Source organism: Mustela putorius, unplaced genomic scaffold (genome assembly GCF_011764305.1).
Source record: "Mustela putorius furo isolate JIRA1106 unplaced genomic scaffold, ASM1176430v1.1 tig00000242_pilon_pilon_pilon, whole genome shotgun sequence".
NCBI classification, from domain to species: domain Eukaryota; kingdom Metazoa; phylum Chordata; class Mammalia; order Carnivora; family Mustelidae; genus Mustela; species Mustela putorius.
The window spans coordinates 718,252-746,127 of record NW_025421325.1 but is presented as its reverse complement, the minus strand read 5'-3'; the positions used below and the strand labels follow the sequence as shown (position 1 = coordinate 746,127).

Genomic DNA, 27,876 nt, shown 5'->3' with positions numbered 1-27,876 from the left:
ATCCTGAACTGCTTCATTTCCCATTAGTGAAATGTGTAAATATGTCATGTAGATTAGAATCTTTATTCTGTTCCTATCATCTACTGGTGGAGTTTCCAGCTATAAATGGCAGCGGTAGGATTCTATAGCTGGCTCTACTCATGCATGGAGCTGTGCCTCCAAACACAAACTAAGGAAGACTGAGAAAAGTTAATGTTTTTTAAAAAGAAACAAGTGGCGGCAAAAACAGTTAAATTCTTGGATTCGGAATGCAACCTTTAACACGCAAGCTCTGGCCACCACCCGACCTGATCAGAGATTGCCGGAAGCCAGGCGGTCAGTGCAGCCGCGGGAGGCCTACAGGCCTGTATCTCAGGGCGGGACACGCCCCCACATCTTGGCCAATCGCGAGTGAGGAGGCGGGGCTCGGGGGAAGACGGAGGCGGAGCGGGAGCAGGAGGGGGTGTGTCTGAAGTGGGGGAGGCTAAGTCTTAGAAGGTGGCAATTTTCCTAGGCCGGCGGCGCGGGGAGCAGGTGGAGAGGCCCGGCTGGCCGGGGCTTCGGCCTCAGGCTTCGGGAAATGGCCACGAGGGGCAGGATGGAGGACGTGAGTGCGCGGAAGTGGAGGGAGGCTGGTCCCGGAACCCCTTTCTTCCCTTGCTGGGCGCGCGGGGCGGAGACTGCCAGGGGAAGCCACCCTTCACCGCTGCGGCCGTGGCTGGAGGCGGCGCTTCCTGGGCAGGGCTGACCCGGGGCGCGGGATCCTGGGACGAGACCCCAGGAGGCAGTGGGGTCCGCGACGCGCCCGCCGGCTCTGGGCTTCTGTTCCCGGGTGGAGGTCGGGTGGGCTGCTGGGCGGTGGGTGCGCGGATGTGGGGTCCCCTGACGGGCGCCCAGCTCACGTGCGGAGCGCGTCTTTCATCCCGGAACTGGGAGCTTCACGTGATGCGCGTCTGGCCTGACAGCCCTCCCTCGGGCGCTTCTCTGCGCGGGCGGCTGGGCTGCGCTCACAGGTCCTGGGGCGCAGGGGCGTCAGTCTCCCTCGTCGTGGGTTCTCTGCGTGGGCTTTAGAGCGCCGTGGACCCGGAGCGGCTGTGACAGGCAGTCAGGCCGCCGCCATCCCACGGGCTGACTCGTCGCTGTCATTGCTCAGAAACCCGCACTGGAGAAAACCAGTGTTGCGATGTTTTGACTGCAAGCGTGATAGTCATGGGAGGATATTTTAAATTGCCTTACTTCATGGGTCCAAACCAGATTACTAAACAAACAAACAAACCATAGGCCTAGTTTACAGTCTGTATAGTACAAAGTGAAATCTTGACTTAAATATATTGAAACTTTCTTAGGGGAAACATGTAATTGTGCCCAGAATTAACTGGTTTGCCTCATTGACAATTTATCCTTGAGAAATGCAAAGTTGACAGTTACATTAAAGCAGTAATTTGGATAATTACATAAACAGGAATATTACTGTGATCCTGTCATTGAATTAGGGGCATTAGGCAAGACACATAACAGTCCCAGGCCTACAAGAGCTTAGATTCTTATGTAAGTAACAACCACACTCAAAGTATCTTAACTAAGTATCTTAACTAAGATCCAAACAATTTTTAATGATAAAGCTAAAACCTACCATTTTTTTCAGTTGAAAAAATGTAAAACTAACTGTAAGACATTGAAGGTAGATTTGATATTCACATACATTTGAAGAAATAAATCATTGTTTCTGAATTTTTAAGGGTGACATTTGTAAGCTGACAGTGTATGGGGGAAAAATCAGGAAAATATGTGCAGTAAATGCTTCTTGGTTGATGCTAAGTTGCCCCCAGATTTTTGAATCTATAGCTTTTAGTTTTAGGATGAGTACAATTCTAGAAATCTGTTCCAGCAAACAAATGGAGATTAATGTTTCACCAACAGTTACATATCTAAATCACTTTAGATCTGAGCAAGTTGCCTGTTTTGGGTAATTTGTGGCTATGATTTCTACCATTCAGTAAAAAGCTAAAAATACGGTGTATGCCATAGGCCTAGACACTTAAAAGAGTTAACAGAGGCAAAGGCTTTTCATTTAGGGTTCACTGTTTGCAAGCTATGAAACCAACTCTGACTGATTTAAGGAAGAAAGGAATTTCTTTGAAATGATCAGAGTGAGTGAACACCTACGCCTCTGAAAGGACTCCAGTCAAGGGCGGCACAAGGGATCTAAGGGACGGGGGTCCTTTCAGAGTCTGCCCTGGACTGAATGTGCCTAGTCTCCCTTTGCTTTGTCGCTCACAGAAAGAATTGAATTGTCCGGCCCCCTTAGGTTCTACCAGAGGCCAGAGGTTCCACCTTCCCAGAGGAGGGTGAAAAGTACTGAAGGATGTTCCCATTGGGACTTAATGGAGAGGTAGACAGTGAGTCCCCAGAGGAGATCCAGTTATTATCACAAAAGAAGAGGAAAGAGATCTATGTGGGCAAAACAGAAGATATCTTGTCCAGGTCATGATGTAGTTCTTAAGAGTGTAAGCGAAGAAATTACATGGATTCCAGGAGTTATCTTCATTTTACCTTTCACATGGAAATGGTGAGTTGCCATCTGAGAGTGATGAGGCATTGTTACACATTTCCTGTAGAATCCACTAGACAGGGGATTTGTTTTATTTACTGAGTCTAATAAGTGATGTAAAGAAGAAACCATATTATCATTTCCAACCTGTTTAGTGTAATCAGGAGAAACAATACATATACATTAAAGAGGGAAAAATACAAGATAGCATTCATAAGGAAAAAATACAATACAGCTTTGGTGGCTGGGTGGGTTAAGCAGCTGCCTTTGGCTCAGGTCATGATCCTGGGGTCCTGGGATTGAGCCCCACATGGGGCTCCCTGCTCAGCAGGAAGTCTGCTTCTCCCTCTCCCTCTGCCCCTCCACCCCTGTGCATGCTCACTCTTGCTCACTCCTGCTTGCGCTCTCAAGTAAATAAATAAAATCTTGAAAAAAAAAGAACTATTCCAAATTAATATTATGAGCAGTACATTTTATAGCGGTTGTGAAGTAGAAAGAAAACAGTTGGCAGGACAAGTTGTTTCTTTGTTTTTGTTTTTTAGAGGGGGCAGGGGAGAGATTGAATCTTAAGCAGGCTCACACCCAACTCGGAGCCTGACTGGGGCTCCATCTCAACCCTGAGATTATGACCTGAGGCGAAATCAAGAGTCTGACACTCAACCGACTGAATCACCCAGGAGCCCCTGCATAACAAGTTTTATAGAGAACTTAAGGCATGTATGGATTCTGAAAAAAATAAGAAGGATATTTGTGGGGCCGTCTAGAAAGGTCATTTAGGCTAGGGGAGGAGGGTCATGCAAGGGAGGTAAATGGGAGATAAATGGACAGTAGTCTTAGAGTTAAGGTCTCAAGGCCTGCTTCGTTGAAATGTTAGATGCTAAAGGTATAATGAAGGTACAAAACAGTGTCTCTGTCCATGTGAAGCACACTTTTCCAACAACTTTGCTGTCCTGTGGTTAGCATTGGAAGTTGTAATAGACATGTGTGAGAATGCAGTAGGGACTTCTGTTCCTAGCCAGCATGGTGTAACAGGGACTGGATTCATTCTTCTGCCTGAAGTAACCAAAAAACTACATGCAATATCGGAAACAACATTTTTTTGAGCTATTGAACATTGGGCAGTGAAAGCCAGTGCTTTCCAAGAGGAGGGGGATGGAGTGAGTCATATGACTGCCCCAGCTGACCACCTTGAGAGAGGCTGAGGGCTGTGACAGGAAAGGGTGCCCCGGCAGAGTTCAGCAGGCTCCCTGAGTTGACGAGATGGAGCTGAGAGTCTGGGGAGACTGAGGCAACGAGAGTTCACGTGGCAGTACCTGGAGAGGAGAACTGAAAACGTGCAGAGTGCCCCTCAGGGAGTCCGCAGAGTCCTGCTCAGTATGGGCCTGTGAGGACATTGCCCACGGCCTGGAAAAGAACCACCTGAAATGACTAGAGGAAGCGGAACTTAGCGCTCACACAGGGCCAGGCATCGTGGCTAGTCCACTAGTCCAGCTGGAAACTCAGTAATTCACAGGATACTAGGTCTCACAGAGGTCTTACCTTCATAGTGGGGAAAAACTAGCCTTAGACTAAACATGGCTGTGGTCCCACAATAAATAAATAAACATGGTTGTGGTCCCACAATAAATAAAAAAAAGCAAGGCCAAAAAGACCAAACTGTTTCCAAGTAATTTAACTGTGTTCCAGAAAAAAACAAAAACTCAAGACTGTAGGAACACAAAACTGTCCCACACCCAAAGCAATAAATTGGGAAGTCTTTCATCCAATCCAAAATTACCAGGCACTGATGATTATGTAATGTAGTGAAGGTGTTAGGTAATGCTTCAGTGGGAATCATTTTGCAATATATATAAGTGTGTCATATTAACTCCTGGTACACTTTAAACTTACACAAAGCCATATGTCAACTGGATCTTAATAAGTTGAAAAAATTACCAAGCATGCAAAAGGCAGGAAAACATGACATATAAGTCAGTTGAAATGATTCAGAAATGACATGCTAAAAATAGCAAACAGGAACATTGAAAAATTATTATATGTTTTCTGTGTGTTCAAAGGGGTAAAAAGACATACGGAAGATATAAAAGAGATCCAAGTCAGACTTGGGGACATGAGAAGTACAGTGTTGGCTGACAGGGCAGTAGGAACAATGTTGAGGATCAGTGAAGCCAGTGTTCTTGCTAAGATAAGCCCTAGACACATGGGCCAAAGTAAGTAAAGGCACAGGGACTGAAAGAGATTTGTGAGGGATGGGCGCATGAGCAGTCAGCATCGGGAAGGAGAGAGAAGTAACGAGAGGCAAGACCCAAAAACTAGCTTGGGAAGGGATTCTAACACAGAGAGCCAGACTAAGAATTTGGATTTTGTGTAGAGGAGAATGGGGAGGGACTCAAGTTTTGGGGGAGAGAAACGTAAATGTTCATCTTAGAAGACATGGACTACAGCAAGACGTTGCTAAGGTCTGGAGACTGGAAGGCAAAGGCCATGAGAAATAATGGGACCTAGCGAGAATAGTGAAGAATGGAGAGCAAGATGAGACTGAGGGGCCAGAGTGGTAAGGCATTCCATGGGGAGCAAGGGAAGAGCAAGTGGTAGAGACAGCAGCGGCTGATACTGACTGTCACGTCTGTGCCAGCCAGTGTTCCAGCCCTTTTATGAATAGTAACTCGTCTGATCTCCCCCCTCCCCAAGCTATGAAACAGTTGCTATTAGCAGCACTGTGTTTCCTGAGATGAGAAACAGGCACAGAGATGAAGTAACTCCCTCACCACTAAGGAAGCAGGAGAACTGGTATCTGAATGGGGCAGTTTCCTTAGGAGCTTACCTGTAAGCATAATACTTACTGCTTTTGCATCTGGTCAGAGCTGATTCTCCCCACAGCTCCTGATAACCTCTCCTGCTTAGCCCAGGTCTTTGACAACACCCTGACTGACTTAGGAACACTGCTGAGGTAGGATTTGAACAGTTATTCATTCATCATCTATTCCGTGGGTGCTAACCCCCAGTCCCTGTTGGGCGTTAAGATTACAAAGACAAATATGTGGTGGGGAGTTGGTAGGTCTCATGTAATATACTTGGGAGGATAGGTAAGAGGTAGGACTGTCACAGGATAGTATGATAGAGGAGGCAAGCACCAAACTATGTGGGAGGGCGTGGAGGTGTGGTGTGATCTAGATGCTTGGCAGCCCAGGAAGGTTATGTGTAGGAATTGACCCAGCAGAACCTGGAAGGATGCGCAGATGGTAGCCAGAGGAAGCTCTGTGAAGATTGGGACATCTGTCTGCTGACTGAGAGAAAGTGGAAAAGAACAGAGTGTGGAAAAGAACAGAAATAATCAGAATCATATCGTAAGTTACAGCAAACTAAACAGGAAGCTATATGTAGGCACTGAATGAAAAAAAAAATTTGCAAAGCAGCATTGAATGCCTGAGTTTGGAAACTGAGAAGCCCGCCCCAGATCTGAATTAGGCTCCAGATTATTATTTTTATCTTTGTAATCTGGTGCCCAGAAACCATCCCTATACCATTTGTCTCACTCTACCCCTTCCAAAGAGTGCTTATCTGCTTCCAAATGCTATTCTCAGGCTTCCCTCTTTCCGATGAAATCTTTATTTCCATCCTATTTTTGTCCAGTTAGCTCACTTATAATATTATTTCATCCTGTATACCTTTATCCCCAGCTTCCCCAATGAAAATGTAATCTTTTGGACAGGGACTGTGTTTTATAATTTTTTCATCTTATAGTATCTTATATATAATAGTTTTCAGCAAGGGTCTTAGATTAAGAGATGGTTATATGGGGGCACCTGGGTGGCTCAGTGGGTTAGGCCGCTGCCTTCGGCTCAGGTCATGATCTCAGGGTCCTGGGATCGAGTCCCGCATCGGGCTCTCTGCTCAGCAGGGAGCCTGCTTCCCTCTCTCTCTCTGCCTGCCTCTCCGACTACTTGTGATTTCTCTCTGTCAAATAAATAAATAAAATCATTATTTATTTAAGAAAAAAAAAAAAAAGAGATGGTTATATGAGCCAGAGATCTGGTAGTACTGTTCCTGCCAAGACAGCACCTTTAAATGAGTCAGACTGAATTTTTAGGTTGCAGCTCAATGCCATCAGCTACTTCCGGTACTTTGCAAGTTGTTTTCATTGAGACTCTGGTATCTGTCAACTCAAGTCTCCTGGAACCTCTATCATGGTGATCTGTTTCCTTCTCTAAAACATTTCTATCATAACTGAAAGTTTAATAAAGCCTCCACCAACTTTCCAAAATTTTGTGGAACATCAGGTTGTAGTTTAAGAATTGGAACCATATGTAATTATTTCATCAATAATCTAAGTAATGTTAGATAAATCAATATCTAAGTTTGAGGACTTAAAGAAAACATTGTTTGCTTTAATCTCATTATGTAATACCTTACTTGAAGATAATTGAAGTAAGATTTCCTCAACCCATTTTAACACTTGTTTTCACCAACATGTATACAGTAGTTACCTAGAAGTTTATGTTATTTTTTTTTTTTTAAGATTTTATTTATTTGAGAGAGAGACAGTGAGAGAGAACATGAGCAAGGAGAAGGTCAGAGGGAGAAGCAGACTCCCCGTGGAACTGGGAGCCCAATGCGGGACTCGATCCCGAGACTCCGGGATCATGACCTGAGCCGAAGGGAGTCGTCCAACCAACTGAGCCACCCAGGCGTCCCGAAGTTTATGTTATTTTTAAACTCACTTTATGTAGGGAAGTTATTTTTCTTGCCTCTAACTTGTGTAATGGTTTTTAATGCTTTAGAATTTAGTAGATTTGTCTTAGAAACATAATCTGGAAAAATGGGGATTAAAAGATTGCTTCTGTTTTTCCGTACCTCAGGGTTCCTTGGATCTCACCCAAAGTATTGAAGATGACCCTCTTCTGGACACCCAGCATCTTCTACACCATTCATTACATGCTCAGTTTAGACCCAGATTCCACCCTCTTCCTACAGTCATCATAGCAAATCTTCTCTTATTAATTCATGTAAGTTGGCTGGGACAATAATCCATACAGAGGCAATGTTCTTAAAAAATATATATATAAGCTCAGGATGCCTGGGTGGCTCAGTTAGCTAAGCGTTTGCCTTCAGCTCAGGTCATGATCCCAGGGTCCTGGGATCCAGCCCTGTGTCAGGCTCCCTGCTAAGCAGGGAGCTGCTGCCACTGCTATGCTCTCTGTCTCTCTGTCAGATGAATAAATCTTTGAAAAAAAAATAATACACACACACACATATATATAAGCTCTTATGTATATATAAAATGTAATAATAATAATATGTGTGTGTGTGTGTATGATCTTCAGAGGGCACTTTGGCTACATCTACCAACTTTTTTTTTTTTTTTAAAGATTTTATTTATTTATTTGACAGAGAAAGATCACAAGTAGGCAGAAAGGCAGGCAGAGAGCCTGATGTGGGGCTAGATCCCAGGACCCTGGGATTACAACCTGAGCTGAAGGCAGAGGCTTTAATCCACTGAACCACCCAGGCGCCCCTACATCTACAACATTTAAAATGTACATACTTTTTTATTATATCTCTACTCCAAAGAATTTATTACAAATATATTTGCACATGTGTAAAGATATTGTTAATAATAGTAATGTTGTCTGTAATATCAAGATATTGCAACTACCACCATTCAGAGGACACTTTGTATTTCCCATCCATATGAAGGAATGCTCTGCAACTGTTGGGAAAAAAAACCAGGGTGGATGTGTATATATTAATTAGACTAGCCTTCATGCTTACATTGTTGAGTATTCACAAACACAGGTTTACATTCGGGTTTGCATGGAATGTTCCCATTTGCACATTTTAAAAGATAATTGAGAGGGCTGGTGTGTATGTTTATTCCCATATATAAACAGAAAATTTCTAGAAGCATTCACAAGATCCTTTAACACTAGGTGTCACTGTGGTGGAGGTCTGAGGTCCTCAGTAGAAGGCATACCTGATACATTTTACTATTTGCCTTTTGTACTATTTGAAATGTCTTTTTACCATATGCATGTGTTTTTCAGTTACTAAAATTTAAAAAATGTAGATAAATCTATATATTTTGACACAGAAATTTATCAATTTATCTACACTTAGAAAATAATGTTAAGGAGAGAAGTCCAGTTGCAGCAGAACACTAAAGATGTATGTGTTGCAACTAGCAGATAAATAAGTTCTGGAGAGGGCAACCCTGTCAGGACCCCTCTAACTCCTGAGAGCTTTTTCTGCATCCTTGCTTTAAAAAATTCTATCACTTTAAAAAAAGAAAAAAGTACTGGAGATCAAATGCATAGCCTAGTTTCTACAGTCAGCCATATTTTACATATTATGAACTTCAGAGTTGCCAAGAGATTAGATACCTTAATTGTCACCACAAAAAGGAAGCGGTCATGATGTGAAGTGATAGAGGTGTTAGCTAACACTGGGAAAGTAATTATATTGCAACACATAAATGTATCAAATCAACCAGTTGTAGGGACACCTGGCTGTCTCAGTTGGAGAAGGGTGTGACTCTTGATCTCAGGGTCATGGGTTTGAGCCCCATATTGGCTGTTGAGATTACTGAAACTAAAATAAAAAGTTTTTAAAAAAAGAAAGAAAAAACAAACCAAAAGCCAAGTTGTCCTCTTTTTTTTTTTTTTTAAAGATTTTATTTATTTATTTGACAGAGAGAAATCACAAGTAGATAGAGAGGCAGGCAGAGAGAGAGAGAGAGAGGGAAGCAGGCTCCCTGCTGAGAGCCCGATGCGGGACTCGATCCCAGGACTCTGAGATCATGACCTGAGCCAAAAGCAGCGGCCCAACCCACTGAGCCACCCAGGCGCCCCCAAGTTGTCCTCTTTAAACTGACACAATGGCATATGCCAGTTATATCAACAAGAATAAAGAAGTAAATAAATTCAACATCACATGCACACAAAAAGAAACCCCTAAATGGAAAAACAAATAAGCAAAACACCTGTACATGTGAACAGTCTTGGTGTAAGCTTATCGATGGCTCTGCATCCAGTCTGTTAATCATCTCCATTTTGGTCACTGAGATCTGAAGCACGAGGGAATATAGTTATTCTTTGCTACAGTGTGAAAAGTCAGGAGTTCTTAGCGATCCCAAGTCTTTATGAGAAGAATGAATGTGGTTCATTGACTCGTTCAGCCTCTGCTCCAGTGACACACACCATGTAGACTTGAATTCACAACTGAATACCCTGAGGAGAGAGGAGCATCCTTTTTCCTTGTGTAGATGTAGTTAAGTGTGGCCTGGTTCTACCAGGGCTTCCCAATCCCCGGATTATCAACTGAAGAGGTGGCCTCTTGGTCCCTGGATTATGGCCTGTTTTCTTCTTTTTTTTTAATAACGTATCTTTAATTTGTGTAACATACTCTCTATGTATTTATACCCCCACATACACACAAACATACACACACATGACTTTGAAAAACCTTTTTATATTAAAATGCCTGCCTACAGGGGCATCTGGGTGGCTCAGTGGGTTAAGCTCAGCTCTGCCTTCAGTTCAGGTCATGATCTCAGGGTCCTGGGATTGAGCCCCACATCAGGCTCTCTGCTCAGCAGGGAGCCTGGCTCCCCCTCTTTCTCTGCCTGCCTCTCTGTCTACTTATGATCTCTCTCTCTCTCTCTCTTTCTCTGTCAAATAAATTAAAAAAAAAAAATCTTTAAAATGCCTGCCTATGATACTGTGGGATCGATTGCCCTCATTTTAGGACTAAGAAACTCTTATGTTAAAAAGCAAGAAAAATACCAGCATTACCCTGATACCCAAACCAGATAAAGACACCACAAAAAAAGAACTGTAGGCAAACATCTCTGATGAACATAGACACAAAAATCTTCAACAAAATACTAGCAAACCAAATCCAACAAAACATTTAAAAAATTCATTTACCACAATCAAGTGAGATTTATTCCTGGGTTGCAAAGGTTGTTCAATATTTGTAAATCAATCAACATGATTCATCACATTAATTATTTTAAAAAGGATAAGAACCATGCCATCATTTCAATGGATCAGAAAAAAATTTTGACAGAGTACAATATCCATTCATAAGAAACCCTCAACAAAATACGTTTAGAAGAAACATACCTCAACATAATAAAGGCCATCTATGAAAAACCACAGCTAGCATCATCCTAAATGGGAAAAAAAAAAAAAAACTGAGCTTTCTCTTAAAGATTTTATTTATTTGTCAGAGAGAGAGAGAGAGAGAGAGCACAAGCAGGGGGAGCAGCAGAGGCAGAGGGAGAAGCAGACTCCCCACTGAGCAAGAAGCCCAATGTGGGGCTCGATCCCAGGATCCTGGGATCATGACCTGAGCCGAAGGCAGACACTTAACCAGCTAACTACCTAGGCGTCCTGTGCTTTTTCTTTATAGCCAAGAACAACAAGGACTGTCCACTCTCACCACTTTTATTCAACATAGTACTAGAAGTCCCAGCCTCAGCAATCCAACAACAAAAAGAAAGAAAGGCATCCGAATCAGCAAAGAAGAAGTAAAACTTTAAGTTTGTACATGACATGAGACTACACATAGAAAGCCTGAAAGACCCACCAAAAAACTGCTAGAACTAATAACAAATTCAGTAAAGTCACGGGATACAAAATCAATGTGCAGAAATCTTTTGCATATCTATACACCCAATCATGAAGCAGTGGAAAGAGAAACCAAGGAATCAGTCCTATTTACAATTGCACCCAAACCCAAAAGCTACCTAGGAATAAACCTAACCATAGAGGTAAAAGACCTATACTCTGAAAACTATAAAACACTGATGAAGAATTGGAAGATGACATAAAGAAATGGGAAATCATTCCACACTCCTGGATTCAAAGAAAAAAATATTGTTAAAATGCCTATACTACCCAAAGCAATCTACACATTTAATTCAATCCCTGTCAAATACCAAAATACCAACAGCATTTTTCAGAGAACTAGAACAAACAATCCTAAAATTTGTATGGAGCCACAGAAGACCCCAAATAGCCACAGCAACCTTGAAAAAGAAAAGCAAAGCTGGAGGCATCACAATTCCTGACTTCAAGTTCTAGGACAAAGCTGTAGTGATCAAGACAGTATGGTACTGGCACAAAAATAGACACATAGGTCAATGGAACAGAATAGAAAACCCAGAAATGAACCCTCAATTACTTGGTCAGTTAATCTTCAACAAAGCAGGAAAGAATATCCAATGGAAAAAAGACAGTCTCTTCAATAAACAGTGCAGGGAAACTGGACAGCAACATGCAAAAGAATCAAACTACACCATTCTCTTTTATCATACGCAAAAATACACTCAAACTGGATGAAAGACCTAAATGTGAGACCTGAAGCCACAAAACTTGAGGAAAATACAGGGAGTAATTTCTCTGCCATTAGCCATAGCAACTTTTTCTAGAAAAGTCTTCTGAGGCAAGAGAAACAAGTTAAACTATTGGGACTACATCAAAATAAAACGCTTCTGCACAGCGAAGGAAACAAACAACAAAACTAAAAGGCAACCTACAGAATGGGAGAAGATATTTGCCAATGACAAATCTAATAAAGGGTTAGTATCCAAAACATACAAAGAACTTAAAAACTCAACACCCAAAAAACAATCCAATTAAAAAATGGGCAGAAGACATGAACACGTATTTCTCCAAAGAAGACATCCACCTGGCCAATAGACACATGAAAGTATGCCTAACATCACTTATCATCAGGGACATGCAAATCAAAACTACATGAGATATCTCCTCACACCTGTCAGAATGGGTAAAATCAACAACACAAGAAACAACAGATGTTGGCAAGGATGTGGAGAAAAAGAAACCCATCAGCATTGTTGGTGGGAATGCAAACTGGCGCAGCCAATCTGGAAAACAGTACAGAGGTTCAACCAAAAGTTAAAAATAGAGCTACCAGCAGTCGCACTACTAGGTATTTACCCAAAGAATGCAAAAACATGGGGCCCCTGGGTGGCTCAGTGGGTTAAGGCCTCTGCCTTCTGCTCAGGTCATGATCCCAGGGTCCTGGGATCGAGCCCCGCGTCGGGGTCTCTGCTCAGAGGGGAGCCTGTATCCTCGTCTCTCTCTCTGCCTGCCTCTCTGCCTACTTGTGATCTCTGTCAAATAAATAAATGAGATCTTTAAAAAAAAATGCAAAAACATGAATTCAAAGGGATACATGCTCCCTGTTGTTTATAGCAGTATTATTTACAATAACCAAATTATGAAAACAGTCCCAAGTGTCCATCAGCTGATGAATGGATAAAGAAGAGGTCATAAGGGACGCCTGGGTGGCTCAGTTGGTTAAGCAGCTATATAGGTATATATATATATAGTCCCCATATCGGGCTATATATATATATATATATATATGCCTCTCTGTCTATTACCCAGCCATAAAAAAGAATGAAATCTTACCATTTGCAATGATAAATGGATGGAGCTGGAGAGTATTAATGCTAAGCAAAATAGTCAGAGAAAGACAAATGCCATGTGATTTCACTCATGTGGAATTTAACAAAACAAATGAGCAAAGGGGGGAAAAAAAAAAGAGAGACAAACCAAAAAAGAGACTCTTAATTATAGAGAACAGACTGATGGGGGGATAGGAGAAGTAGGTGATGGGGATGAAGGAGGCACTTGCCATGAGCACCGGGTTGTGTACAGTTGTTGAATTACTATATTGTACACCTGAAACAAACATTAAATTTCCACTCCATATACATTAATTAACTGAAATTTAAGTAAAAATTTAAACAAGCAAAATGTCTATATGCTACTTCATAAAAAATGGATCAGTTTGCTTCAATGTACAGTGTTTTCATGTATAGGGATTTCTCGACCTTTCAGTTTTTTCCTTTATGGTAATAGGCATCTTGAGTTGCCCTAGCAAATATGACTGCTCTTGACAAATCACATAGACAAATCATATATATTTTAAGTAGATTTATTATATGCTAGGATAGCCTACTATTGGTGTTTGGTGATGAATACCAAGGATACATTTTTCTTTATTTGATTTTTAAAATTACAAAATAACTTCCTTATCGTAACAAGTAAAACATTACCAAAGCGTACAAAGATGAAATCCTATCTTCTCTTTTATCTGCTTCAGCCCTTTTCTCTGAGTTAATAAATGGGTGTATCTCAGTGCCTTTCGTTCAGTTCGTACAAAAAGAGGGTGCCTGGGAGGCTCTGTCGGTTAAGTGACCGACTGACTGTTGATCTCAGCTCAGGTCTTGATCTCAGGGTCCTGAGTTCAGCCCTGTGTTGGGCTCCAACCTGGGCATGGAGCCTGCTTAACATACACACATACACACACATTCATACATATTTTAAAGGATTTCCCCTATTTCTTCCCTCCGCCCCCCAGTTGGATAATACTGTATTTATCACTCTGCCCAAGTGTTGCACACACTTAAGCCTGTGTCAGACTCCCCAGCAGGCTTGTTAAACTAGATAGCTTGGTGACATTTCCAGATTCTCCTGGTTTTGGGTGGGGCCTGATAATTTGCATTTCTGACTAGCTCCCTTGTGATGCTGATTGTGCTGGTCTGTAAACCACACTTTGAACTACTACTCTATAATTTACTAATCCTAACATACAGACAGCCCATCCAAATTAATACAGGAAGATTTAGTTAATTCTTTAATAGCTCAATACTACTCTGTTTTATGAGTAGATGTATTTTAATTTACTCAAGCATTCTGCTATGGATGAACACATATCCTTGGGCAATTTTCCGCGTTTTTGCAAATAATAGAGAATGCTGTAATAAATATTGGTAGTCATAGAGCTGTCTGAACTGGGGCTGTTACTTCTGATGAGTAGAGTTCTTAGGACAGGATCAAGATGCTTCCAGATTCTTTTTCCACATCTCTTCCCAGACCAGCAATATATGAGAATATATGAGAATTTCTGTTTGCCTGTATTTTGGCACCAGTCTTTTAATTTTTTGTTGATCTAATTGCATACTTGTTTTTGTTCTCTTAAAACTGAAACTAGAAATAAAGTTTTTTAAGTCATGATTTTTATTAGTTACCTCTGAAGCACTAAATTAACTGCTTTTACTCTTTTCAATAAAAGAGAAGTGGGCAAGAAATTGTTTAAGTATTCATCTCTGTTAGGTGGGATTTGGGGTGACTTCTCTTATTTGTGATTTGTTTCCAAATTTTCTGCAAATTTTTCTCCAAATTTTCTGTTTAAAATATTTGTAAAATGGGGAAAAAAAAGTTTGTAAATTCATTTATAAAAATAGGATCACAAAAGTCATAGGTATGACTATGTGCTTGGGTGGTAAATATCATTTCTTAATTCTAAATATTGAATATTAATCCTACTGCTTTCATTTCCACCAGGTTGTATTTGTCATTTTAGCATTTTTAACAGGTGTGCTTTGTTCTTACCCTAATCCAATTGAGGACAAGTGCCCAGGAAACTATACCAACCCACTGAAGGTTCAGACAGTCATAATCCTTGGAAAAGTTATTTTGTGGATTCTGCATTTCCTTCTTGAACGCTACATCCAGTATCACCACAACAAAGTTAGAAACCAAGGCTATAACACGATCTACCTAGCTACGAGGCATCTTAAAGGACTTGCACTGATGATACACTCAACCGGTGAGTCTGGCTCAGCTTGTCTGTGGCTTGCTTGTGTGGTGGAATTGCCAGCAGAAGGCAAATGGGGGGTTTGACTTTATAATCAAATATAGTCTCTCATATTTGTGAGAGTGATGTGTGTTGTGGCCACTAAAATAAGATCAGCTTATTGTCTTGAAGCTTTTTAAATAATATGGTCTTAATTTTCTTTCTTTTTTTTTTTTTTTTTAAGATTTTACTTATTTAGGGGCACCTGGGTGGCTCAGTGTGTTAAGGCTCTGCCTTCGGCTCAGGTCATGATCTCAGGGTCCTGGGAGAGAGCCCCACATCAGGCTCTCTGCTTAGCAGAGAGCCTGCTTCCCCCTCTCTGCCTACTGCTCTGACTACTTGTGATCTCTCTCTCTCTGTGTCAAATAAATTAAAAAAAAAAAATCTTAAAAAAAAAAGTTTTTTTACTTACTTATTTGACAGAGAGAGAGAGAGAGAAACACAAGCAGGAGGAGGGGCAGGCAGATGAAGAATAAAAAGCAGGCTCCCCCCTGAGCAGAGAGCCCAAGGTAGGGCTCAATTCCAGGACCCTAGGATCATGACCTGAGCTGAAGGCAGACCCTTAACTGACTGAGCCACCCAGGTGCCCCAGTATAGTCTTAATTTTCCTTTCACATCTGTGTTTGTTATCATGGTGGGGGTGTGAAAAAATTTCCCTCTTCTGGGAAGATTTTTGGTTGAGACCCCACTATAATAAAAAGTTAACAAGAAAAAATAAACAAATTTATTAACATGCATACTTCCTGGGGCACCTGGGTGGCTCAGTGGGTTAAAGCCTCTGCCTTCGGCTCAGATCATGATCCCAGGGTTCTGGGATGGAGCCCCACATCGGGCTCTCTGCTCAGTGGGGAGCCTGCTTCTTCCTCTCTCTCTCTCTCTGCCTAGTTGTGATCTCTGTCAAATAAATAAATAAAATATTTTAAAAAAAACAACAACAAGGTGCATACCTCCTGTGTTTCATGGGAGAGACCCCAAAAAACCGAGTAACTCTCTAAAAGGGGCCACACCACCACCTTTAATACCATCTCTAGCCAGAGAGACCATAGACATTGTGGTGAGGCAGTGGGAGGAATAATGGGAGGGTGAGCAGTAAAAGCTCTGGAAACAACGTTAAGATTATTATGCAGATTTAAGTCTGCCTTCTCTGTGGATAATAGTTTCTAAGCCTTCTTTTCCTGGTACAGAAAGGACACGCTTACAAACTAGTTTTCCTTTGTAACTGTCTCTTACAAAAGGGTATCTTCCAGGGCACCTGGGTGGCTCAGTCAGTTAAGTGTCAGCCTTCAGCTCAGGTCATGATCCTGGGGTCCTGGGATGGAGCCACACATCGGCCTCCCTGCTTGATGCAGAGCCTGCTTCTCCCTCTCCCTCTGGTGTTCCCCCTCTCCCTCTGCTGCTCCCCCTGAGAGAATAATGCTCTCTTATTCTCTCTCAAATAAGTAAATAAAAGTTTTTTAGAAAGGTAACTTCCATCAGCTTTCTGGGATTCACCCGTGTCTGCTGTTTCTTAAAACTAATCAGCTTAAAATAACCCTTATGTCAGGGTGGCTGAGTCGGTTAAGCGTCTGCCTTTAGCTCAGGTCATGATCTTGAGATCCTGGGATCAAGCCCCAAGTCGGGCTCCCCGCCCAGTGGGGAGTCTGTTTCTCCCTCTGCCACTCCCCTTTCTTCTCTCTCTCTCAAATAAGTAAAATCTTAAGAAAAAAATAATCCTTATGCCCCAAAGCATATTTTGGGGTGACATTTCCTTGCCCGCATTGTGAACATTGTGTCCATGTATCTGCCTGTGCATGATGTAGACTTTTCCCCCCTTCTGGTATGAGCCGTGTTAATCATCTCAAGAAGATAAGCTGCTGTTGCTATTTGATACTTGTAGGGTGAGAGGAAGAAATTGGCTTTACTTTAAATGAAGTTCAGTGTTTCTTTTAGTGAGAGACTGTGATATTATAAAATGCATTATCCAAAATGGAAAACAAAAGGTTGGAAAGTCTGCACAGGACTTAGCTGCATTAGTACCCACTTTGTTGATTTTGCAAACATCTTAAAAAGGCGGAATGGAATTAAATTGAACTTCTTTAGGCATTTTTGCCTTGGTGTTTTGCCTTTTTAGAGAACCTCGTTTTCGGATTGAGTCCAGAATAAATACTTAAACATTTTGAAACCAGATTTGAAGATAATTTTTTCCCCCAGAAAAACAGCTCTACAGAATTTAAATTTTTTTTCTTCTGTGTTCTATTAATACATTTTCTTAAAGGGCAGGTGCGAGTTCATCTACTCTGCGATGTTCTCAGTGGCAGCTGCAGGGCCATGTGATAACAGAGAAGCATTTTATAGAGATGGCTGGTTTTGACTCACTGTGGGGTGGAAGGGGGACATTTTTACCTCTTCCTTGAGGAAGAGCTTGGCTTGTTATGTTCTGCGCTGATGTGTAATACTTGTTTTTGGCCAGAAGATGTCACTATAACCTTTCCTCCCACCCACTGAAGATAAAAGCAAAAACCCATTTTTAACTTAAAGACGGTATATGCATTATAACCAAAGTAATGTTCAGTCTCTTAAGTGATCGGTCTGGAAATAGTACTTTTGAGGCCCACCAAGGGTTGTCTGATCCTTACCTTTCTGCTCACTTTCAAATTCTTGCTAACATATGACCCTTAATATTTCTAAGCAATTAGACCCTTACTTTTAATTGCAGATGGCATGACTTTTATGTTGCTCATATAAGGACCCAGAAGATCAAAGAGACTGGGGCAGGTATTGACCTTGTTTCTACTCTAAGTATTTTATCTTATATGAAGAATGAAAAGGTAAATCCATGAGGATGTAGAACATCCAGCTAATCAGATGAGTGTTTCTATGGCATGTGATAGTATTGTGGGCTAGTGATTAACTTCATCCTGATACCTTTTCTCTATAAAATCGGTGAAATAATATTTCTCACACAAACTCTGTTGCAGGAGGAAGTGAACTAACAGTACCTAGTAGGTAAAAGCTTCTGCCTTCAGCTCAGGTCATGATCCCAGGGTTTGGGGATCAAGTCCCGCCGGGGCTCCCTGCTCGGCAGGGCGTGTTTCTCCCTCTGCCTGCCATTCCCCCTGCTTGTGTGTGCTCTCTCCCTCTGACAAATAAAGAAACTCTTTAAAAATAAAACTACTACTACTAATTTTGGTTTTGTATAATCTTTAAAAATCCCAGGCACACTGCCCTACAACCCTTCCTCCAAGCAAGTCCCTGTGGCAAACTCACAGTCATACCTTACATGATGCCAAGACCCAGCCTCTTTGCTCCAGAAGTTTACTTTTCTTCTGCGCTGTATTCTTCAAAATGAAAGTACAAAACAAGGCTAATGATCTTTAAAACCAAATAATGGATATGCTAAGTGTGTGTGGGGAGGAACAGTTCATATTGATCATATAGTATCCAAGCACCATCCCAAGTATTTTTCACATATTAACTTCATTCATTCCTCACAAGAGCACTGTGAGGAAGGTACTGTTGTTCCCATTTTTCAGACAAAGAAGTTGAGGAGCAGATGTGTCAGGTCATTTGTCCATAGTCAGCAGCATGTCCCAGATGTCCAGCCAGGTGGTCCACATAACTGCAACATTCTTAACTTCTGTGCAGTTTTCTGCTGGTACATTATGTGACCAGGATGGGCAACCATGGTCCTCAAGAGCCTCTGGGTTCAGAAGAACTGGGATAATGCAAATTTCCAGAAACTTCATCCTTATGTATTTATTTATTTGAGAAAGAGAGAGTAGGGGGAGGAGCAGAGGGAGAGGGACAAGCAGACTCCCTACTGAGCACAAAGCCCAACAGGAGGCTGGATCCCATGACCCTGAGACCATGACCTGATCCAAAATCAAGAGTCAAACACTCAACCGGCTGAGCCACCCAGGCATCCCTGCATCCCTTTTTAAATGCACAGGGGACTTCATGCAATGTCATTATTAATAATTGTAGAGAACAAAAAATCGTAACTTGGTTTTTAAGAAAATCCAGATTCTTATTAACTCTTAGTTGCATTGGGGGTTTTTCCCTCTAGAAAGCAGCAGTTCGGGGTTTTTACCAACGCTCCCTTCACCGCTCCATATAACAGGGCCTGGGTATGCACCTGCCTTGTGGACCCCATCTGGGCTCTGCTAACCCTGCACTTCTCTGTCCTCTGCAGGCAGCACAGCTCTCCTCCTCGTGCTGTGCGTGCAGCACTCCTTCCCGGAGCCCAGCAGGCTGTATCTTGACCTCATCCTGGCCATCCTGGGCCTGGAACTGATCTGTTCCCTGACCTGTCTGCTCATTTACACAGGTGAGAATTACAGCGAGACTGTTGGGCCAAAGATCATTAACCAGTTGTTTCATCCCTGATCATGGAAGCGTGGCCATTATCTTTGCGGCAAGGTTTTCCTAGCGGCTGGGAGCCTGTTGAGCACCTGTACTTTTCATTGCTGACCACTTGGAAACTTGCATGATTTCAAACCAACAGCAACATACCAGTGATGCTTCTAAATTTGTGTCATAAACTAATTTTTGTCAAAAACAAAACAAAACAATACAAAAACCTAATTTTTATCAAGTCAAGTGACACCTTATCTTTAAAAAAGACCAAAAACAAAAAAATTGAAAAGACCCACAGACATTTGCTTCTTCAAAGGCAACTGAGATGTAAGTCTGGCATTTAAATTCAAAATGACAAAATACAAAATAAGTGAGTAAATATGTGTGCAAAACTGCATTTAGCCTAGACTTGCTTTAGGATAAACCATTTAGGAACTCATTTTCTAAATTTAGAGCTGTCTAAGGATTGATCTATTTGTCTCTCTGTGTCTCTCTCTCTTTCTCAGAACTCTCAGGGGTTAAAATTAAAGGAAGCTTTACTTTAGAGGGGTGCCTGCGTGGCTCAGTTGGTTAAGTGGCTGATTCTTGATTTCGGCCCAGGTTAGGATCTCAGAATCCTGGGATCAAGCCCCACATCAGGCTCTGTGCTCAGTGGGGAATCTGCTAGAGGATTCTCTCTCTCTCTCTCTCCCCCTGCGCGTACTCTCCCTCTAAAATAAACAATCTTAAAAAAAAAAAAAAAAAGCTTTAGATATATTAACGTGAAAAAAATGGAAGAATACTTTTTTTTTTTTTTTTTTTTGGAAGAATACTTTTAACAGAAAAAAATGCAAGCCCTGGAAAAATCTAGGTTTCATTCCTGCTGCAATATGGACACGCAGTAAAATCTGTCCAGAATAGTAGCTAATTTTCTGGCACTGCTTAACAGTTATTTTGTGATAATAAAATATCTTGTGTATCCATTTTGAAAAAGGTCATTTCTTTTTGCCAAGAAGGGCAAAGTCACACAGGTCACAGCTTATGTTTCACTTTACTGATTTTTTTTTTTTTTTGTGCATCTCCTTAGGCCAATAGGAGAGCATTTAGAATATGAATGGTATTACTACTTTGTAAATGTGAATGTCACATTATTGATTGATCTTTATAAATGTTTCTATAATTATTAGCTAACAATGAGCCAAATTATGGATAGGATTACATTTTGTACCTCTTTTTAAAAAAATAAATGTATATCACCCACTTAACTTCCTAGAAAAGAATGAAACTAGTTGTTTTGTTGTTGTTGTTGTTTTTAAGATTTTATTTATTTATTTGAGAGAGAGAGAGAAATCATACGAAAGGAGGGTGGGGCAGACAGAAAGAGAAGCAGGCTTTCGGCTGAGCAGGGAATCCAATGCAGGACTTGATTCTGGGACTCCAGGATCATGACCTGAGCTGAAGGCAGTCCCTTAACCAACTGAGCCACCCAGGCCCCCAGAATGAGACTAGTTTTAAAGTAAGATTAGTTTTTCAATATATAAGAAACAGCTTGCTATTTCAGTAAAGTGATCCATATGACAAATGAATACTGAATTACCTTTTTGATTGAGATCAGTTCCAGTCTACGACATGTCTGTCAGATGCTATAAATAAGGTTATAGTTTAGGTCTGAATAGAGAATTCACTTACCCCGTTACTTTAGTACTCTACAACTTTTATTTACTACAAGGGGTGCAGGCCTTCTTGTAGTAAAGATCTATAGAATGCTCTGTGACATAGAAGGAGGTAACAACAATATTCCAAAGATCATGTGAATGTCAATCATGTAAATAAGGGAAATTAATACTATTAAAATGTAGTCCAAGATTTATTTCTCTAGGACTTACTGTACTATTTTTAAAGGATTTAAAAGGATTTGCTGTAGCATCTATAATTAATTATAAATAAGACATCTAAGAGATAAAAGCAAAAACAAAATCCTGAGAGTGTTTAAGAGTTAAAGGAAACAGATATTCCAAGAATCCTGACAGGAACTCATTTTTACATTTGGACACAAATAGTTACATGACACCTAAAATTAAACAAAAAGGGTTTTATTTCATTCTTTTCCATTTATTTTAATATATTGCCTTCTAATTAAAAAGAATTGCTTTATTCTATACTCAAAGACTTTGTAGCATATTTCTTCTTTACTTTTTATTAATTTTTAAATTTTTATCTGAATAAAAACACCATTAAAAAACTATCTTGTTGGGGTGCCTAGGTGCCTCAGTGGGTTAAGCCTGTGTCTTCAGCTCGGGTTATGATCTCAGGGTCCTGGGATCAAGTTCCACATCAGGATCTGCTCAGCGGGGAGCCTGCTTCCTCCTCTCTCTCTCTCTGCCTGCCTCTCTGCCTACTTGTGATCTCTCTCTCTGTCAAATAAATAAATGAAATCTTTAAAAAAAAAAAAAACTATCTTGTTAAATCTCAAAGGAATATGCTTCCTACTGTAAGAAAACCTGATAATTGGTAATTCACACTCTCAAAGTAAATAGATGGTTTAGATAGGAAAGGTTTATGATAATTGTAATTATAAACTTAGGGTTTCTGCAAATACTTAATTTCTTTAGAAGATTCAAGTATGAGTGTTTTACCTCCACATCCTCAAGAGTAAGCTTAATTTATTAAATTACAATGTTTCCTTAAATATACTATAGGGTTTTGGGGGTTTTTTTAAGGTTTTATTTTTTTATTTGACACAGAGAGAGAACACAGCAGGGGGAGCAGCAGAGGGAGAAGGAGAAGCAGGCTTACCGAGCCCAGTGCAAGGCTTGATGCAGGGCTCAGTGTGGGGCTCCATCCCAGGACCCTGGGATCATGACCTGAATGGAAGGCAGACCTTAACCTACTGAGCCACCCAGGTGCCCAAGACCTTTTTATTTTGTCAGACTGTTGTGTGTCTTTTATTTCTGTCCCCTTTTACTTTAATACTATGTAGCTGTTATTTCCTGTCCCCCAGTTCAAGAAACTTACATTTTTTTCTAAGCTTCTTCCTTTATTCAGGGATTATTTGGGGAAAATACCATTTTAGAAAACTAAGATGTAAACACTGAACAGTTCAGATTCACTCGTAGACATCACATAACAGGTTCAATTCTCAGCCTTCATTTTTACTGGATGACCTTGGACATAGTTTACCTCCTGGAAGCTTACCCCTCACTAGCTTCAGGCCTCTGGTTTTTCTGGTTTCCTGCCTGCCTCAATGGGGCTCCCTAGTCTGCTCTGTTGAGGGCTCTCCCTGACCTGTTGGAGGGAGCTCCGCAGCTCGGTCTGTCTCCTCTAACCTGCAAGCTAGAGCACATCAGGTTTTGTGCCAGTGCCATTCAAAGCCAGAAGGTGCTTCTCATTTCCAACTTCCTTGCTGTACCTGAAAGTCAAAGGCATCTAGGTACTGGGCACGCTTGGTTCTTCTGGTGGCATACTGTGTGCTTCCTCCTGGTCCTTCCTGGTGGACCCTCTGCACATCTCCCAACTTTCTCACTTTTTAAATTTTATTTCATCTATTTATTTGAGATAGAATAAGAGTGAGAGAGAGAGAGAGCACAAGCACGGGGAGCAGCAGGCAGAGGGAGAGGTTAGACTCCCTGCGGCAGGGAGCCGGATGTGGGACTCAATCCAAGGACCCTGGGATCATGACCTGAGCTGAAGACAGCTGCTTAACTGACTGAGACACTTAGCCCCCCCCACCACACAACTTTCTCACTTTTAACCTCTTCACTCCAACTTCTTGAGCCTAATTCTCAGCTGAAAGTACACATTCGAATCACATGAGGAGCCTGGAAGTTCCACAAAAGGAGAAACAGAGTGTCTCATGACTCTGCGTATATATCCAAGACATTTCCACAAAAACACATACACAGTTGTTCAAAGAAGTGCTGCTTATAATAGCCCAAAGGGGAAAACATCTAATTGATGTTAGGATAAACTGATGGATAGATAAACAAAATGTGTTCAATCTATACAACAGAATATTACTCAGTCCTAAAATGGAATGACTACATGGACTGATGTACTAGTATGTGCTGCAATGTGGATGAACGTTGAAAACATTATGCTAAGTAGAACCAGTCATTGCGAAGACAGTCTATGTATGAGCCCATGGATATGCAATGCCCAGAACAGGCACATGTACAGAGAGGAAATAGATGAGCAGTTACCTAGAGCCAGAGGGCAGGGGGCAAATGGAGAATGACCACTAATGGATACTGGGTTTCTCTTTGGGGGTATGAATGTGTTCTAAAATTGACTGTGGAGGTGATTGCCTAGTGCTCTGAAATACTGAACCATTGACTTGTATACTTCCAATGGGTGAATGCATGATATGTGAATTATATCTGAAAACTTGTCATGAAAAAGGAAATAATGGCATGTGGAGCTTTTACAAAATGTAATGTGGGGGTCTGACCTGCCCCTCCCCCCGCCCCAGCCCATTCCCATGGCAGATACTCTCATCTATTTGGTGTAATTCTCATGTCCATTCGGGGTTGACAGTCACTGCCTCCTTCTCCCCTGGTTTTCTCCCCCCTCGTAGCCATCTCTGGGGGAGACAACTCATGTCAGCCCGGTCCCAGAGTTATTGTTCAGGTAGGGGAGAGCCCAGCCCAGTTAACTGCTGTCCAGGGTGCAAATTGCCCCAGTTGCTGTCACCCCTGAGAGGTGGAGTGGCCTTCACCGTGTCTGCTTCTCTGCCTCTTTGCCACTGACTTCCCCCACTTGCAGTACCTGGACTAGGTGGCTGAAGCCACACAGATTCATTTTCTCACAGTTCTGGAGGCTGGCCTGTCCAAGGTCAAGGCATGGACAGGCTTGGTTTCTCCTGAGCCTCCCTTCCTGAGCTGCCTTCTGTGGGTGTCTTCACATGGCCTTGTGCTCTGTGCAAGCACATTTCTCCTGTCTGATCAGGGCCCCACCCTTATTACCTCATTTAATGTTAAATACCTCACTGGAGGCCGTTTCTCTAAAGACCATTGCTTCGGGGTGAGGGCTTCAGCATGTCAATTTTCAGGGAACACGGTTCAGTCCATAACATCACTTACCCTCACAAGCTGCCAAGTTCATCAATGGCCTCCAAACTGCTGCATCCCCTGGGTCCTCTCCATGTCTTCACCTTCCTGGCAGTGACTGCTCTTTCCCGGTTCTCCTCCCTCTCTGGAGATGCATTTTCATTCCTTTTAACAGATTCTTCCCATCTCTTTACTATTAGTGGGTGTCAGCTTTCCCGCATCCTTTTTCTCTACCTACTGAAAGTTACGGTCCCCACACTAGTAGACAGTCCTCAGGTGAAGAGAGTCATCCAGACCTTTGTATTCACCTGCTCAGTGATCATTTCCATGCTGGTGTTCCAGTGTACCAAGACAGAAGTGACCTGAACATCTGTCTCTTCTTCCAAACCTTCCCCCATCCTGTCCCTCCTCCCCTCCCTCTGCTAAGAGCATCAGCCTGCAGCTCCTGCTCAATTCAAAACCTTTTTGTCATCCTGGATTCTTTCTTCCCACTTACTCTCTCCCCTCCCTCAGTCATCAATCCTGTTCAGTTGGCCTGTCTCCCATATCTGTCTCCTCCCCTCTGTCACTGTCACTGCCTCAATGAGACACTCATCACATCCTGTGTGGATAATTCCCATAGGCTTGCTACTGCTGTCCCTTCCTTGTTCTCTTAACTTTGTATTCCTTCCTTCTGCCAATGTAATTGTATTCAGAAGTAACTCTTATCATTAACAATTTCCCTGTTCAGAGTTTTCTGAAGTCTTGGTGTAGCATAAAAGACCCTCCATGAGGGGTACCTGGGTGGCTCAATGGGTTAGGCCTCTACCTTCGGCTCAGGTTATGGTATCAGGGTCATGGAATCGAGCCCCACCATCTGTCTCTCTCTGCCTGCCTTTCTGCCTACTTGTGATCTCTCTCTGTCAAATAAATAAAAAAATCTTTAAAAAAAAAAAAAAAAAAAAAATAAAGAAAAGAAAAGGTCCACTATGAGCTGGCCCTACTCATCCCTGCCCTTCAGGGGTGATGGTGAGCTCCTTTCAGTGACTCCCATATACTCTCAGGACAAAATATCAATGCCTTGGCAGTCACTCATGTCTTGCCTGCCTACCTTTCCACCCACTCATACACACACACAAACACACACCCCTTGTGAGTACACACACACACCCCTTCTCAAGGTCTAAGTATTTGTTCAGGCTCTTCCCACACCTAAATCACCCTTCTTCTCTCCTCCCCTAGTCCGTGCAGTTCGTTTTCCTGTTTCCCCCAAGACTGGACTCAAGCCCCTCCATCCTCCTCCATGATCGTCCCTCCCATCCCAGTTCTGCTGAGTTAAAAGGGGCTGCTTTCCAGGGCTGCCACAAGCTCCTCATGCAAGCTTCGATTTTGGTTCTTTTCATACTGTCTTGGAATGTAGACTGATGATCTGTATTTTTCCCTGAAATAGTAGCTCTTTCTATAGGATAGTATCAACAGTGGAGGTTGTTGGAAAAAAGTCATGGTTCCTGGACTGGAAACCCCCTACTTATTTAACTTCTCTGGGCTTCACTTTATTGTAGAAGGTAGGGGTCATAAGGGCATCTGCTTCAGGGGGTGGTTCTGAGAACTGGATGAGGCTGTCCATGCACAATAGTTCACCTGTGCCTTCTGTCTTTTAAATTTTCCAAAAAATCGTAGCTGTTATTATGACCAGTAATAATGACACTCTCTGTAGTCCAGTGTTTATTTCAGGCCTGCTCACAGATTTTCAATAAACCTGTTTTTTCACTTTATGAAGCATTTTCGTCCATATTAACTTACTTGAAAAGCATAGCCAATTATTATAATTTGAAAAAATGGACGTAAAAGTTTTTTTCATAATTAGGTAACCTGACTATAATGACTTTATTATTTCAGTGAAAATTCGAAAATTTAATAAAGCCAAACCACAACCTGATGTACTTGAAGAAGAAAAAATCTATGCTTACCCCAGCAATATTACCTCGGAGACTGGATTCAGGTAAGCTTCGGGTGGGGAATGAAAGACTAGAGAAAGAGAATTATGAGGCTCCCCTGCCTTGAAAATCTAGGAAACATTCTTATGCTTGGAATTTATGATTATGCATATGTGCCTTAGATTTAAGTTTGATTTGCTTACTCCCATTCCCCTGGATAAAACCAAGTCTGATGAAAGAACCTCATTTTGGAATATTACCTTGGCTTACAGCATCTTAAGAAAAAGTCCCAAATACAATACGCTGTACTGGAAACTGGGAGGGGACCCATTTGCAAAGAGACAAGCGAGTATTGGTGAATATATTGATTCTTCGCAGGCCTATTTCAAGCCTAGAAGAGATCGTTGAAAAGCAAGGAGACATAATTGCCTACCTGAAGCGACACAATGCCCTGTTGAGTAAGCGCTTGTTGACTTTCACTTCCTCTGACCTTGACTCTCCGCCTGGTCACGTGTGAGCTGCTCAAGGTCAGGAGAGCAGTTGCAGAGGAATGCAGAGGAATCTAAGACTGATCGATGACCTGACAAGCTCTTCTCAGGAATGCCAGTTTTTGCCAGATAACATTTGACAATTTTGGTTGGAAACTTTAATTTTGCTCTCACCTGCATGGCTCTTTAGTAGGTGAGACTTTTGGGTCACTTGAAAGTATTTCATAGAGCCTGGATATCTCGAGGAGAACGTCTGTTTTTGCACATTTTGAAGTTGTTTAACTGTCTGGTTTATCCTACGATCAAAGGTGTAGTTTAAACGACTCTTCCTGCCCAAGATTAGAACCCGGTAATAATTTGGCTATGTATATGGAGGTAATCTGACACGATGATCTAGTTGAAACAATGGTTTGATCAAGTAAGTTTTCTCCACTCTTAAACTGATGAGAGAAGTCATTATTTTTTGTGGTTAATGTTGTTTTCCCCTGCAGAGCCTCATCATGTACTCGAAGTGCTTGTGTGCTTGTAGGGATGACAGCTTGGCCTCTGTAGCTCTTATGGAGAACATCCTCTTTGTACGACCAGTCTCAGTAGGTGGTTGACTATGCAAACTCCTGTAGTTTTCCATTCTCCAGAAATAAGATAATCAAGATCACTTGGACCAGTGTCAGACTGACCAGTGTTGCTTGTTACGTCAGCAGCACCTTCCACTTACAACAGCTGACATACTTCAGAGAAAACTTGAGAACATTCCCCTTATTTTAATCCCTCTTCAAGAAGTTGCCATGTGTTTCAGTATTGACTATACCTTGATTCGATCAAGAAAAGTATGTTCTTTGGCTTTAAGTTGATCCAAAAAACATCTTTTTTAGCCTTGAATTATGCTTTCTTAAGTTTTATTTATTTGA

General features: G+C 41.7%; 1 protein-coding gene across 2 annotated transcripts; it reads left to right on the top strand.

Annotated features, from left to right (window-relative positions):
• The first annotated feature begins 432 nt into the window (after positions 1–432).
• TMEM192 (transmembrane protein 192) lies at positions 433–27,847 on the top strand. Of its 2 annotated transcripts, XM_045078279.1 has the most exons (6): positions 433–586; positions 7,390–7,536; positions 14,914–15,178; positions 19,377–19,511; positions 26,443–26,545; positions 26,859–27,847. In XM_045078279.1, the coding sequence occupies exons 1-6, from the start codon at positions 560–562 to the stop codon at positions 26,995–26,997; spliced, it is 816 nt and encodes a 271-aa protein (XP_044934214.1). In that variant the 5' UTR covers positions 433–559; the 3' UTR covers positions 26,998–27,847. The 2 variants fall into 2 exon arrangements, with proteins under 2 accessions (XP_044934214.1, XP_044934215.1); XM_045078280.1 differs by lacking the exon at positions 19,377–19,511.
• The last annotated feature ends 29 nt before the right edge of the window (positions 27,848–27,876 follow it).

Bases quoted from the DNA above. Each gene is read 5' to 3' on its own strand.
- TMEM192 (XM_045078279.1), top strand. From the start codon at position 560: ATGGCCACGAGGGGCAGGATGGAGGAC. The intron at 7,537-14,913 runs GTAAGTTGGCTG...CATTTCCACCAG, and splicing joins ATCTTCTCTTATTAATTCAT to GTTGTATTTGTCATTTTAGC. The intron at 15,179-19,376 runs GTGAGTCTGGCT...TGTCCTCTGCAG, and splicing joins ACTGATGATACACTCAACCG to GCAGCACAGCTCTCCTCCTC.